This window comes from Anticarsia gemmatalis, chromosome 19 (genome assembly GCF_050436995.1).
Source record: "Anticarsia gemmatalis isolate Benzon Research Colony breed Stoneville strain chromosome 19, ilAntGemm2 primary, whole genome shotgun sequence".
Classification (NCBI taxonomy): domain Eukaryota; kingdom Metazoa; phylum Arthropoda; class Insecta; order Lepidoptera; family Erebidae; genus Anticarsia; species Anticarsia gemmatalis.
Window position 1 is genome coordinate 3,281,668 of NC_134763.1, and position 13,354 is coordinate 3,295,021.

At 37.2% G+C, this 13,354-nt stretch overlaps 3 protein-coding genes across 3 annotated transcripts; all 3 read right to left on the minus strand.

Moving 5' to 3' along the window:
• Window positions 1-255: 255 nt before the first annotated feature.
• Etfb (Electron transfer flavoprotein beta subunit) lies at window positions 256-2,802 on the minus strand. The gene is made up of 6 exons (XM_076126816.1): window positions 2,616-2,802; window positions 1,889-2,047; window positions 1,447-1,605; window positions 1,205-1,285; window positions 811-951; window positions 256-555 (listed from the first exon to the last, which is right to left on the minus strand). The coding sequence occupies exons 1-6, from the start codon at window positions 2,664-2,666 to the stop codon at window positions 385-387; spliced, it is 762 nt and encodes a 253-aa protein (XP_075982931.1). The 5' UTR covers window positions 2,667-2,802; the 3' UTR covers window positions 256-384.
• A 132-nt stretch (window positions 2,803-2,934) lies between these two features.
• Window positions 2,935-9,840, minus strand: Sf3b2 (splicing factor 3b subunit 2). Its single transcript, XM_076126648.1, has 13 exons — window positions 8,851-9,840; window positions 8,402-8,535; window positions 7,794-7,966; window positions 7,294-7,486; window positions 6,684-6,893; window positions 6,170-6,372; window positions 5,160-5,310; window positions 4,606-4,809; window positions 4,270-4,345; window positions 3,904-4,075; window positions 3,562-3,668; window positions 3,175-3,389; window positions 2,935-3,099 (listed from the first exon to the last, which is right to left on the minus strand). Exons 1-13 carry the CDS (start codon window positions 9,716-9,718, stop codon window positions 3,031-3,033), a joined length of 2,775 nt encoding a protein of 924 aa, XP_075982763.1. The 5' UTR covers window positions 9,719-9,840; the 3' UTR covers window positions 2,935-3,030.
• A 923-nt stretch (window positions 9,841-10,763) lies between these two features.
• Gle1 (Gle1 RNA export mediator) lies at window positions 10,764-13,021 on the minus strand. Its single transcript, XM_076126846.1, has one exon. The coding sequence runs from the start codon at window positions 12,938-12,940 to the stop codon at window positions 10,997-10,999; it is 1,944 nt and encodes a 647-aa protein (XP_075982961.1). The 5' UTR covers window positions 12,941-13,021; the 3' UTR covers window positions 10,764-10,996.
• Between the last annotated feature and the right edge of the window lie 333 nt (window positions 13,022-13,354).

A 13,354-nucleotide genomic window follows, 5' to 3' on the forward strand; every position in this document is an offset into this window, starting at 1 on the left:
TAGAGTGTTTTTATAAAAACTAGACAAATCTTATGTTCTTTTGTAGTAGCACGGTTTATACTCATGCTTTAAAAATAAAAAAGACTTAATGTTTGTTGATAAATCGACAGTGAACATTTAGACCTCCCCTTCTAAATCTCATGTTTGAATACTTTAGCGACAAAACACATAGCCACATAAGTTGCTACGTCATTATGATCAGGTATCTCGGGCCTCCATTATGGACTAATCCATATAATAAATCAAAACAAAAGATAACAGAGATTAAAAACGTGTATTTTAACATTTTTACATAATCTACAATACCACTTTCTTCATACAAAATATCAGTATATAAATATGATTTCGAATTGAACACTTTATTTCACTATGTAGTTGATTTGTTTAGATGTGTCCGCCTTCTTTGAGCTTAGCGACGAGAGTGTCGACGTCGGGGACGATGGAACCGGCCTGCCTCACTGGCGGGTCTTCGACTGACACCACCTTGATCCTAGGCGCTAGGTCAATACCTAAGTCCTTAGCTGTCACCTTCTTTAGAGGCTTCTTTTTGGCTTTCTGAAATGAATATAAGATAATGGTCATGAAAACAGTAGTACAACATGGTTCCATTATTGCTGTAGTTGACAGAAGAATATTAGAAACAAAGAAATATCTTCATTTATTCAACATTGTTAACAAAAGCAACAATATAATATATCCCGAAAACAGAAGAAATTAATGGAACTCGGAAGATTGTTTTAAGTAGTTTGGATTAACGTTTCTTGTTAATTACTAAGGGTGCATACTTTATTCATATAGTTCGTAACTCACCATGATGTTAGGGAGGGTAGCGTATCTGGGCTCGTTGAGTCGCAGATCAGCGCTGATGACGGCGGGGACCTTGGTCTTGATCACCTCCAGACCACCGTCGATCTCACGGGTCACTGTCAGACCCGCGTCAGACTTCTCTACCTGAAAAAAATAACATTTTAAAGTTAAAATTTAAATCATTATTGCAACTACAACAAGCTCTTGTCGTTTACTCATCATCAGCCATTAAGCCCTTACATTTACATGTCTTCCTTTATCCTTTAATATCACATATCACATAAGTATGTTTTGAGTATATAAAAATAATTTCTATAGTAAAGGTATGTTAACTCAAAAGCTTAGCTTAGCCTTACAAAGAGTTAAAAAATTGCAATTTACAATGTTTGCTACTTACTTTGGAAGCAAAAGTGCCCTGTGGCCAGTCCAGCAGAGCAGCAGTCATTTGTGCGGTTTGATTGGAGTCATCATCAATAGCCTGAAAACATATTATATATTGAAGAAATATGTTCAATGGAATATTGTCTAAGATGCGACATATGGATAGTCATATTTAATATTAAATTACATAATTTGGCAGAATATTCAATTAGCAACATCTAAGTTGATAATAAATAGTTGCATATTTGCCAAACCAACCTGCTTGCCAACAATGACCAAGTCTGCTTTCTCATCCTGAGACAGCTTGGCCAAGATCTTGGCTACATGGAGAGGCTGAAGGGTTTCATACTCGGCTCCAGCCACTTCAACGTGGATGGCACGGTCAGCACCCATGGCTAGGGCTGTCCTGAGGGTTTCCTGAAAAGAACCTTACTATATTAACTCTTTCATTTCAGACTTTGTCACTATATTTTGTGAAACAGATTATTTGTGAAAACAAAAACATAATGTGGGTAGGTAGTTTAAAATATAAGTCTTTGTAACATTAGTAGTATGATAACATAGTCTTTTTTGTTGAAAGATCATGGTAGGAAATCATGCAGTATAAATAAAAATCTTACCCTGATAGCACAAATTCATAAAATTAATAACATTTGGTTTTTTTATCAATAATTGTAATCTATGATTGTTTAAAACTTACTTGTGCCTGTGCAGGTCCACATGATACAGCAATAACCTCGCTGGCAATCTTCTTCTCCTTCATTCTGACTGCCTCCTCAACGGCGATCTCATCGAAGGGATTCATTGAGTGCTTCACGCCATCAGTCACCACACCAGACTTGTCTGGCTTAACACGGATCTAGAGCATAAACAAATTTAAAAACCCTGTAAGTAACTAATTTTCATAACAATTTAGGTGCTATAAAGACTAAGTGATCTAAGTGAGATTTGATTTATGGATTCAATACCTAGTTTTAGTTGCATTCATTATAAAATTCTATGCTTTTGTGAATTTTCTTTGATAGCTACACCTAATTGGAACCCATCCTTGCATAATAAATTAGAGTTCCACTTTTAAATATTGTAGCATACATTTGTTTTGAGTATGAATGTGGCTACTAATGCATTCTGTTGCTAGGGGACTATGATTATATAATGGAATTTTCACAAGGTATTGTATGTTTTCATCTAATCACTTTTAGATATTTTGATAATGTCAGTTCAAGGCTGCAACTGATAACAAGACCTGTTGATGAACAATTAATTTGTGGTTATAAAATTATTTCTTCCGTGTATGAAGTGCACAACTGTAATACATAAGTGTAGTTTAATTTATACCTGACCTTAGAATTAAACTTTAAATTGCAATGAACTTGAAATCTAAAATAACAAGTTGAAAATAACCTTTGCACTCAACAAATACTCACTTTGACGGCATAGTCGATGACTCTCTTAACTCCAACAAGTACGCGAGACATGTTTGATGTTTGTGCTAATTAATTTAATTCACTAAAAACTGTTAGAGCTTAATTTTAATAAAAACAAATGAAAAACTTCCAACAAAGTACGAAGTCCAGTTAGCTTTTTTTAATGTCAGTTTTTGGGAACGCATCTGACACCCAGCCTTTTGAGCCGATCAACAAGACATTGGCGACAAGTATTACCAGACTAAAATATTTACTTGCGTAAATACCGTATCGAAACCTTATCAACAAGGTTTATTCGGATTATAAATAAAATGAACCATATTTTTATATTTTTTTTATTACACAAGAATAAAATTACATAGTTATGTACCGATACACTTATAAATAACAATTAGAATATTTTCTATTATCACTATTAGAACTTGAATTCTTTGTATTTCTTCGATTGTTTCGAATCTGTATTTTGCTGTCGCTTTCTCTTGTTCTGTAAACAAATTCAAACATTAGCATAAGAACACATGGACTTAAACATACAACGTGTTTGAACAGTAATAATTACCTTTTGCCTCGCGACGTGGTCGGCCAACATGTCTGATAGATCTTCGTGTGCCTTGGGCCTGGTCTCTCGCAAGTGTCGCTCGTACCTGGCAGCCACGGCCTCTGGTTCTAACTCCAGTTCGGACGGGTCTAGCGCGACTTCTACGCCGCCCGCCGGCCCTCCAGCGCTCTCGCTTGTGGTGCCGCCTGGTGGTGCTGGGATTGAGCGCGCCTTGCCTGTGAGAAAGAAAATTATTGACTATACAACCTATGAATTAACCATACAACGATTTTCCCTCTATTCAGAACTAACAAGTTTGGTCTTTTTTACATATCAACAGTGTATAAATATACAATTACAGAGTGTTTAATTTCAAAGAGTAACAGAGGTTTGAGATAGTTTTCTTACCAGGGTTGGCGGCGCTGATATCGTATACGTGTGTGGAGGCCATCATGCCGGCAGTCAGACCGACGCGGCGCTCCGGTAGCACCTGGTACAGGGCGGGTGTATCGCCGCTAAAAATATAACATCAAGTTAAAATTGTTGACATTACAAATTATAGACATAATTTATACATATTGCTTGTTTAAACAATTTGAGAATTCATTCAAAATATTTTTTTCAGATAATGTTTTTCGCTTGAGACAGATGCACTAACGTTACATCTAACTTTACTTCTTCGAACATCGACATACATAGTAAGAGCTAAATAAGTGTACAACAACCAAAAACATCAATAATATTTCTTACCCTTCCATATCGCTCTCGACTTTCTTCTTTCTGAGCTCGATGGTGTCTGGTGTCTCCATACCGGGCGGCACGGAACTGATGCCGAGCGGCGTCACCAGCCCCTCGCCAGGGGTCGCCACTCCCGCCGCCACGTCGCCGTCACCCGGCTTCTCGCCCTCATCGCTCTCCTCCTCTGTGTAAACAGATAGTGTTAGAAATTCACTTAGAATATTGCAGAAACACAAAAAAAGTTAAAACACGTGAAAAGGAGATTTTTTTTTATGACTATACAAAACTAAACAAATCAATTGATAACAAAAGCTGGATTATCAGTCTATCATTACCAATTAAGTACATAATAATATATAACGATTGTGCATGAGTTACCTTCTTCTGATTCTTCGTCAGATTCCGACTCCAGTTCGCCCCACATTGTTCTGTCAATATCTAGGTCTTCTACATCCTAAAACATAAAGTAGAATTATGTATTGTGAGTAAACACTGGGCTGGATACTTTAGAACCATAATGTTGGCTAAACTATTGGCTTCACTTTAGTAGTAGCTTATTCGACAGAATTACTACGGTAAGATGCATTGAGGTAATTGTAGACGTGCATCGATTTTCGAGCAGCGCATACTCGTACTACAATCATCGGTTTACTATCTCAAATTTATACACATTGATACAAGTTGTATGTAATTACTATAGTTCGTGTTACTTACGTCCTGTCCACTGCTCTGGTGTCCAAACACATCACCATACAGCGGCTTGCCAGTCTCGTCAACAGGCGGTTTGCCCCAACCTCCCGCATGATAACCGAAGGCACAGCCCTCGGGGATGGGTGCGTTTAGACCAGGGATCTTCAGGTTGGGGTATGAGGGCGGAGGCCCGTAACGTTGCTGGGCAATTAGCCATGGTGGTGGTACCTGGGTAAATAAAGATTATAATAAATACTTGTATCGTTTGGATGGAGACCCTAGCCTAGCAATAGGACAGCCAGAGGTTAATTTTTTTATTATCCTTTGAGAGGCTTATTTAGACCTATCCAAAAATCCTTTTCAAAACGCTTTTCACGTGGTTCTAGCGCCAGTAAACCTGACAGCAAAGTCAACACACATGTATGCGGTAGCGGGGTGGAAACCAACCTATTTGTGACGACTGTAAAGCACATTTAATAAAAATGTTCGAACCTAAATAAAAAGTACCTTTATGCATAGAAATCAAAAACCATTTACTTGGTTTGTCATATGACTATTAATCACTAATGAATACAAACCTTGTGTGAGCCAGGTCCCACAGGCATACCGAGAGCCGTCCTCAGCTCTTCAGACAAGTCACCAGGCTTCTTCTCCCTCAGCCGTGTCTCGAACTCCTTACCTTCGTAGTACAGGTCGCCGTGGATTGTCATGCGCGGTTTGGTCTGCCACCTGCAAGAAAAAATATAATTGAAGAAGCTTATAATAAAATTAAATTGACTGGTTTACCAGATAAAGGAATAAAATAGATAATAGCAGGCTAGTTCTATCGCCGCATATGTCTGCCTGCTGCTCGCAAAAAAAAATCGACTGAACGGATTTTTATGCGATTTTCACCAATAGATAGATAAAAAAAAATCACAGCAAGGTTTAGTTTTGTGTATAAGTAACTGTTTTAGCCGAGCGAAGCTGGGAATGATCGCAAGTAATAAATAATAGTAGTCTATTCATATTTATATTGTTAATATGTGTTTCGTCTCTTTCAATAATAAAACATACTCACCATTAGTGACTAAATTCTCCTTGCTTTCTTCTTCCTAAAGGAAAAATACGGTGGCCAGTGTTCAAACTGGATCCTATGTGATCAAAAATAGTAGGAGTTCAATAAACTCACTTTTAAGATCACATGAAATAAATGAAATTGTAGAAAGTTAAAAGAAAATATGAGCTGATCTTGATCTCACTCCCATAGAAAATAAATAATAATAATAATACATAATTATGAATATCCCAAATTCAGGACAGATCGAGCTATTAAGCATACCCTCTGAAGCAAGTACAAGTACTGCTAAAACTAAGAAGAGGCTTCGACATTTGTTATGTAAATGTATGAATGATCATATAGTTATTTAGAGCAAAATAGGAGATCATTTTGCACACATAAATGTCAGTTGTATAGATATTTTAATTGTTGATCATGAGGAACCAGAGATGATTGCGGATTCAGTTTTGTTAAGTCTTGCGTTTTATCTATTCACCTCCAAATTAAATTTCACATAGGTATGAAACAATATTTGACATTCATACTCACTTGAAGAAAGCATCATGAAGTTTCTGGTAGTCAATATCAATCTTGCCGAGTTTCGGCCTAGTACGTTCCCGCATCTTCGCCTTGAGGGTCTTTGTTTCTTCCTTGTCTTGCAACGACGCTCGCATTTCCATGATGCCAGTCTTCTTTATAAAGTCGGGCAGGTCGAACGGCGGCTTCTCTATACCACGTTTGCCTTGGAGATACTGGTACAAGAGAAATAATGTTAGAACATTTCAACATTAATTTCAGTTATTTTAGACTGCTATTTTCAAAGCTATCATATCTTCTTAATGCTTTATATTGTCAACTGAAGCTATCACTAATTTCCGAAGAAGTGATTAATTAACAATAAAATGTAATTGAATGATTATTAGGAATCTTGTTACCCAACCTATCCTAGGGTTAGGAATGAGGTCAAGCTGGTGGTGTTTAGGTAAGAACTTAAACATCGATTGGGTCGCCATTGTTAAGATAACAAACTTGCCATCAATTTCAGATTTTCTATAATCCTTACCTTTCGTTTGTAACACCAGTGTCTCGGCACTTGGACAGTGTTCCTGTGCGCCTTTAACTGCACCAGCAGCTTGGGGTCACGTGCCGTGACGTCATACATCTCCACCACATCGGGCCTCGACACCAATTGCTTCAGTTCAGCAACTGACAGTCGCGATAACTTCTTGAGTTTACGTTTTGATAGACGCTCCTTTTCGTCTGCTGCGTTTTTCTAAAAAATATAATGTTAGTAAAATCTATATGAATAAAAATGGATCATCGAAATGTTACACACATAACTTTTGAAGAACTTAATTGGATTATTATTTTTTTAATATGTTTGGAACTGTCGGGAAAAGGCTTGCTAGTTGCTAGGGATCAAAATTCCCACGGGAATGGAATCAACTGGATATAATTACTCTATAAGTGGACATAGTCGGACTAGTCCTCTAGTATTCTAAATAAAATGTCATTATACGCTTCTTAAACATGCCTGTTAAATGGAAGGTGTCGATATATGAGGCTAAAAATATATTAACCAATCCACATTCATATTCCGAATGTGATTAAAAATTGCTAGGCTAAAATAATTTATTCTCATGAAACAGATGTCGTAATGATCAAGTGCTCACCTCAACAGCTTCTTCATCAGCTGCAAACTGATCCTGGACCTTCTCCTGAGGTTTAGAAGGCTTTGGAGTGTCTTTGTCCTCCTCCTTGATGGCCTCATCTTTCTTCTCTGTGATTTTGAATGCCTCCAGAATGCGGTGGAATTGACGGTACATTGGCTCTAGCTCATGGAATTGGATAGACTCTTGGACATATCTAAAATAGAAGATAGCATTTGATTACAACTATTGTCAATATAGAAAATGACTATACAGGATTAGATAGAGGTTTATGAAATAGACTAGTGTTTTGCAACTTATAGTTTTAGCCAAATGTAATAGTGGACAAGCCTGATACTATGGTTTTTTATTTTTTTAGAAAGCCAGCTCCACCGCCTAATACCCGGTACATAACCCAATATTTATTTTGTCCAGAAATCAATGCATGAAGAATCTTCTCTGGATGTATATTTTACCTCTTGTGAATCTTCTATAACTAAAAGCACAGTTTATTGTATACTCACTCAATATCAGCCTCTTTCTCATTCTCTTTATCACTAGACTTCTTCCCAGGCTCGTCCTGACCAGATGCTGTGTCACCATCTTCCTTCTTCTTAGACTGTTCCCTTCTCTTCTGTCTCGCTTCCTTCTTCTTCTTTTTCTTCCTTTTATTTTTACTTGCTTTGTTTGGATGAGCCTGTATTTGATAATATAAAACTAGATAAATTGGTTATATTATACACACATAAATAAAATCACATCTTCTTACCATAAATAAACAGAAACCAAAGGTGTGATTTATTTGTGTATGTATGTATGTAATTTTAATATAGGTTAATGACACAGTTTAAACAGAGAAAGAAAAATAAATTATCAGTAGAGGTAGTGACAAATCCATAAATAAGTAAATAGCAAAGAAAACAAGCAATTAACCTCAATCCAGGTTTCAAAACATTAAATCAGCAGACTCAAAGTTCTACTGGACTGAAATCATCCCAAAATAGAATATAATTTATGGATTTCTCAACTATTACTTCAGAATTCAGGCCCACAAAATCCTGGCAATCAACACAATGCCACAGACAAAACAGTTTTTTTTTTTTCTTTAATTGTAGATAAAGTTATAACAGACCTCTTGTTTAGATATGACAGGAGGTAATGGTGCATCAGGTATGTTGTCTTCATCTGAGTCACCCTCGTCTTCCTCAGCATCATACTCTGTACTGATCACTGGTGCCGGAGGAGCTTCTGGCGGTAGCTCTCGCTCTGATACAAGATTATTACATGTTGATTTATAAAATAAATGTTAGAGATATTTTTTTTAAAACCAGATTATATAGTAAGCAACATTTGACTTCTGGTTATCTGAGACTCTCAAAAACAGACTGGCAGAGAGACACAATTTGTGTTTCAGTCACTGGCATTGACTAAGAGCCATCATTAGTTGATTGTGATCAATAAACACTACATAAAAGTTCCATAAAAGAAACTTTAAATACAACATTTATTTACAACATGTGTACATTGAACAGTTTTATGTTCTTTTTTTCCACAAATACAGAAAAACAATAGACTTCTTACCTCTTTCTCCTTCATCTGTATCACCCAATGCAGCTTGCCTCTGATCTTTGTATGCCAGAGCCTCTTCCAAAGCCTTGGGCAACACAACACCACCTACACCAACAGGCTTGTTTCTAAACTCCTCTGGGGTGTCAATCTTCATAGTCAATAGTGATGGCAGTGATGATGGTGGTCCCTGCATGCTTCCTGATTCATCTCCCTCCCCTTCATCCTCTTCACCTTCATCTTGATGGTCATCCCATCCTGGTGGTCCATCTTGCCTCCCCCAACCAGGAGGACCCTGACCTTCCCAACCCATCGGTGGCATACTAGGCGGAGGACCCATACCAGGTGGACCCAAATCCATGCTTTGATTACCAAAATTGCTTTTCATGCTAGGCCCTCGCATCATATTTGGTGGCATTCTAGGTGGTCCCATGCCAGGCGGACCCATTGGAGGTCCCATACCCATTCCCGGCGGCGGTGGACCCATGCCCGGGGGCGGTGGCCCCATACCTGGAGGGCCCATTCCCATCATACCGGGTGGCGGACCCATACCTGGCGGCATAGTCGGAGGCCCAGGAGGCATATTTGGCGGACCAGGTGGCATGTTTGGTGGTCCTGGAGGCATATTCGGCGGCCCTGGTGGCATAGTTGGTGGTCCGGGCGGCATACTCGGTGGGCCCGGTGGCATGTTTGGAGGACCGCTTGATGGTCCGCCAGATGAGCTTACAGGAGGCATCGCTCCCGGAGGTCCCATGGGTGGTGGAGGAAGACTCCCTGCTCCCATAGATCCTGGCGGCGGCGGCATCGGGGGAAAGCTTGGGATACCCGGAGGACCCATTGAACCATTGTTGTTAGGTGGCCCCGTGCCTGGAGGCCCTTCCATTTTCACACAATTTTAGCCTTTATATATAAATAACACTATTTTGCTTACAGTTTTATGTATCTTTTACCAAAAGTTTATTGACACAACAGCGCAACGCATAGGTTATAAATTTCAATAGAGATGTTCATCTCTTTAAAGCATCTATATCGATAATTTACGCGAATTGACATTGACACTTATTAGCTGAATTAAATTGAACCAATAAAAGTTTGTAAAAATTGTATAGTCTAACATTATTATTAAAACATGTGAAAAAGAATTTACGATTTAAACAAGTGACATGATATTATCTTGCACGGGTTGGTTTTATCGAAACAAACAACGATAGGTATTAAAAAAAGCGTTTTATTTCACATCCTTATAGTGCTGCGTTCACATATATTTACGATGTGAAAAAGTGCATTCAAATATAGAAAAGCCGTAAGCCTCATATAAAAGAGTACTTTTTTAAAATGCGGGTTTTAAATAATTTAAATGCTCAGACACTGATTGTTTTATATAATGACAAATCATTTTGCCATAGTACAAACCCATAGCTTGTACCAGTCAATCATAGAAATCAGAATACAACTAACTTCTATATCCTATGGAGCATACTTACTATAATTTAACCGGAATAACTACAACTAACATTAAATTTGCTTTAAATAGTGCTTTGTAAAATTATTTTATAATTTCCTCCAACTTTAAACTTTTTATCTTGAGTGGTTTCTAAAGATATTAATAAAGTACCTACATATTTAGCTACTATACATACCGTTATACCTAAAGATGTAGGTAGGATAGGATAGGATGTAGATAGGATACCTAAAGACGTCTCGCCGTTATCAATGTCAGTCCCATTTAACAGAGGGCGAGTCTATCACCATTTGCTGAAGCCTAGCAAACTCCGGGATACTATTGAGCACAATCCTAATATAAATTAGAAAATACCAAGAGCACTTTGCCCGACCCAAGAATCAAATCTGAAACCACATAATCAGCAGTTGAATGCACTACTGACTGCGCCACAGAAGCAATATTAAGTAAAACATATTAAAAATATTTAGACCACTTTTTATTAAATCATTACAACATGTTCTATATAAAAAGAGACACTTAATAATATTACCTAATTAAAATTAATGAGTTCAATATTTACAGGCAAAATCACAAAAAAAGCTTATACTAATTACTAATCAGTAACACGTCAGAATAAACAGTAACAAGATTACATTAATTTGCAACAATACTACATAATATTTCATTTACTATCTGGTTAGGATCTTGTCAACATTATTACCAATTGATTTGTTGAGCAGGTACAGGTGGAGAAGGAACATCATTTGATTTTAATACAGTTTGCAGGTACACCTCCAACCTAGTCTTAGGTCCGCCCTCATCAATGTCTTCTAATATTTTTAGATACTGAGAACTTGTTAATTCTAAAATTTTTCTAAATTGTTTACCATAGAATTTGTTAAATTCTGATCCACACATAATATAAAAATCATGAATTAATGTAGCAGAGATGTCAGGTTCTGGTTGTAAATTGATAAAAGACGCAAGCCATTGCCAGCCATTTCGTAGCCCTTGTGGATGTGGAGTATTCATGAATTTAGGCATCTTAGCTGTCCATATTGCACAACGTAATCTGAAGATACCAGTCATTCTTTTGAGGAATTTATCTTGTTTTTCAACAACACCTTCGTCATTATATGTGTAGCCTCTTGACAAGTAGAATTCTTTGTCTGTTTGTCCTTCTTTTTGGGGCAGGTACATTGGTACTAGGTAAGGACACATCCTATGGAAGTAGGCTTCAACCAATTTGCCAAAATGTGGGAATTGGGCCCACAATGCCACTGTCACAGCAGCAAGAGGATATGCTGCTTCTGTGTTGCTGGATACCAGAAGATCACCCTGCCTCACTATTTTTTTAGCAAGAAGGGCAGTACAGTAATACAAGCCTTGTGGGTGTTGTGTAGCTTTTACATGAATATCTAATACTTGTACAGTTTCTCCTTTTAATAACTTAGAAAGTTTGTCATACTTGTCCTTCATGTGCAGAGAACTCACAGATGACAAAGCATTCACTGGGGTGTTGACTGCCTTTTGACAGTCAAATCTAAACTTCTTAAGATTGACATCTTGCAAGAGATCTTTATATTGTGCTTCATACTGGTCCAAATAATTTTTAAGGTCTTCATAATAACTGTAGTTTTTAGCAGAGAAGAATATTGGTCTAGATTTCTTAGGAGGTGCACTTTTAGCCTTCTCCGCAGCTGCTGCTGCTTGTAATTCTTGTGCTTTCTTCTCTTCTATCTCCTTTTTTAATAGTTCTTCCTCTTTTAGTTTTTTTGTCAATTCTTCTTGTTTCAGTGCTTCTAAATCTTCAGAAATTTTTCTTCTAATGTTTTCAATGTTCAAAGCTAAGATCTCAGCTTGCTTAACATCCTTGTCATTGATGGCTCCTGTTTTACAAATGTCCATAATAGCGCTGATATTTCCTACCACTGTATTAATAGCTACCATATATCTTTCGCAAGCAGTTTTCCCCAGTGGTTCAGTATTTAAGATATTTGATATTTCATTATAATATATACAAATTTTTGTATGACTGTCTGTGATAGCAGCAAACCTTGCTGTAGCTCTATTTTGCTCTTCTAAAATCCTATTCATGTTATCTATAGTTTCTGTGTTCACAATCTGACAGTTCTTTTCATCAAGTCGTGCTCTTTCCAAAAATGTGGAGTTATCGTTCTCTTGTAATCTTTTCATCATTTGTAATTTTCGTGCTTTAAATTCTAGAGCTCTGCGTTCACACTCTTCGCCTTGTTTCTTCCAGTATTTTGACATGACTTCGGCACGGTTGGATAGCAAATTGTCTAGAATATTCTTGAACCTTTCTTCATAGTTTTCCTGTATTCTGTTTTCGCACTGCTTCATGATGAGTGTGTACCGAAGGTCCTCACGAAGTTTGTCTTCAACTAGATTTTCTTCCACTTTTGGTTTTTCGACTACCGGCTGTATGTCTCTATAATCATCTCTTTTTGAAGGACTATTCGGTCCTATAGTCACTTCTTTCACAAGAGGACTCATTTCAGCGGCTTTTGTAAGAGCTGAAATGCGTAACCTTTCAAAATCTTCCAGTTGATCACTGATGCTAAGGTCACCCTTGCGTGTAGAATTATGCTTTGATATGTCCTCATAGCTGCTAAAACTTATATCGTAAGCACTATCCATTTTGATAAATTAATAAAATTCGTTAATTTGAAGACGATGCTACTGAGACATGTTTTTCAATTTCAAAGTACCACAGCTTATGTCAGCTTATGCTCAAATGTCACTTGTCAACTTTTCATTCTATAGTTGTCATTGTCTGTCATCCTTCAGCTTCAATTTGCTATGCTAGGTACCTACCGTAAAACGGAGTGAATAAATATAAATATAAATAAATATAAATATTAAATATTATTGGACAACTCACACACGGTCATTTGATTCCAAACTAAGCAGAGCTTGTACTATGGTAACCAAATAACTGATAAACATACTTATATACTTCTAAATACATACTTATATAGATAAATTGACAACCAGGCTCAGAACAAATACTCATGCTCATCACACAAAGATTTGTCCCGGGTAGGATTCGAA

Coding starts and splice junctions, on each gene's coding strand:
- Etfb (XM_076126816.1), bottom strand. CDS start 2,666: ATGTCTCGCGTACTTGTTGGAGTTAAGAGAGTCATCGACTATGCCGTC. Junction 2,048..2,615: donor TCATCGACTATGCCGTCAAA/GTGAGTATTTGT, acceptor TTTATGCTCTAG/ATCCGTGTTAAGCCAGACAA. Junction 1,606..1,888: donor GTGGACCTGCACAGGCACAA/GTAAGTTTTAAA, acceptor GGTTCTTTTCAG/GAAACCCTCAGGACAGCCCT.
- Sf3b2 (XM_076126648.1), bottom strand. CDS start 9,718: ATGGAAGGGCCTCCAGGCACGGGGCCACCTAACAACAATGGTTCAATG. Junction 7,487..7,793: donor GAGAAAGAGGCTGATATTGA/GTGAGTATACAA, acceptor CTTCTATTTTAG/ATATGTCCAAGAGTCTATCC. Junction 3,669..3,903: donor GTCGAGAGCGATATGGAAGG/GTAAGAAATATT, acceptor TTATATTTTTAG/CGGCGATACACCCGCCCTGT.
- Gle1 (XM_076126846.1), bottom strand. CDS start 12,940: ATGGATAGTGCTTACGATATAAGTTTTAGCAGCTATGAGGACATATCA.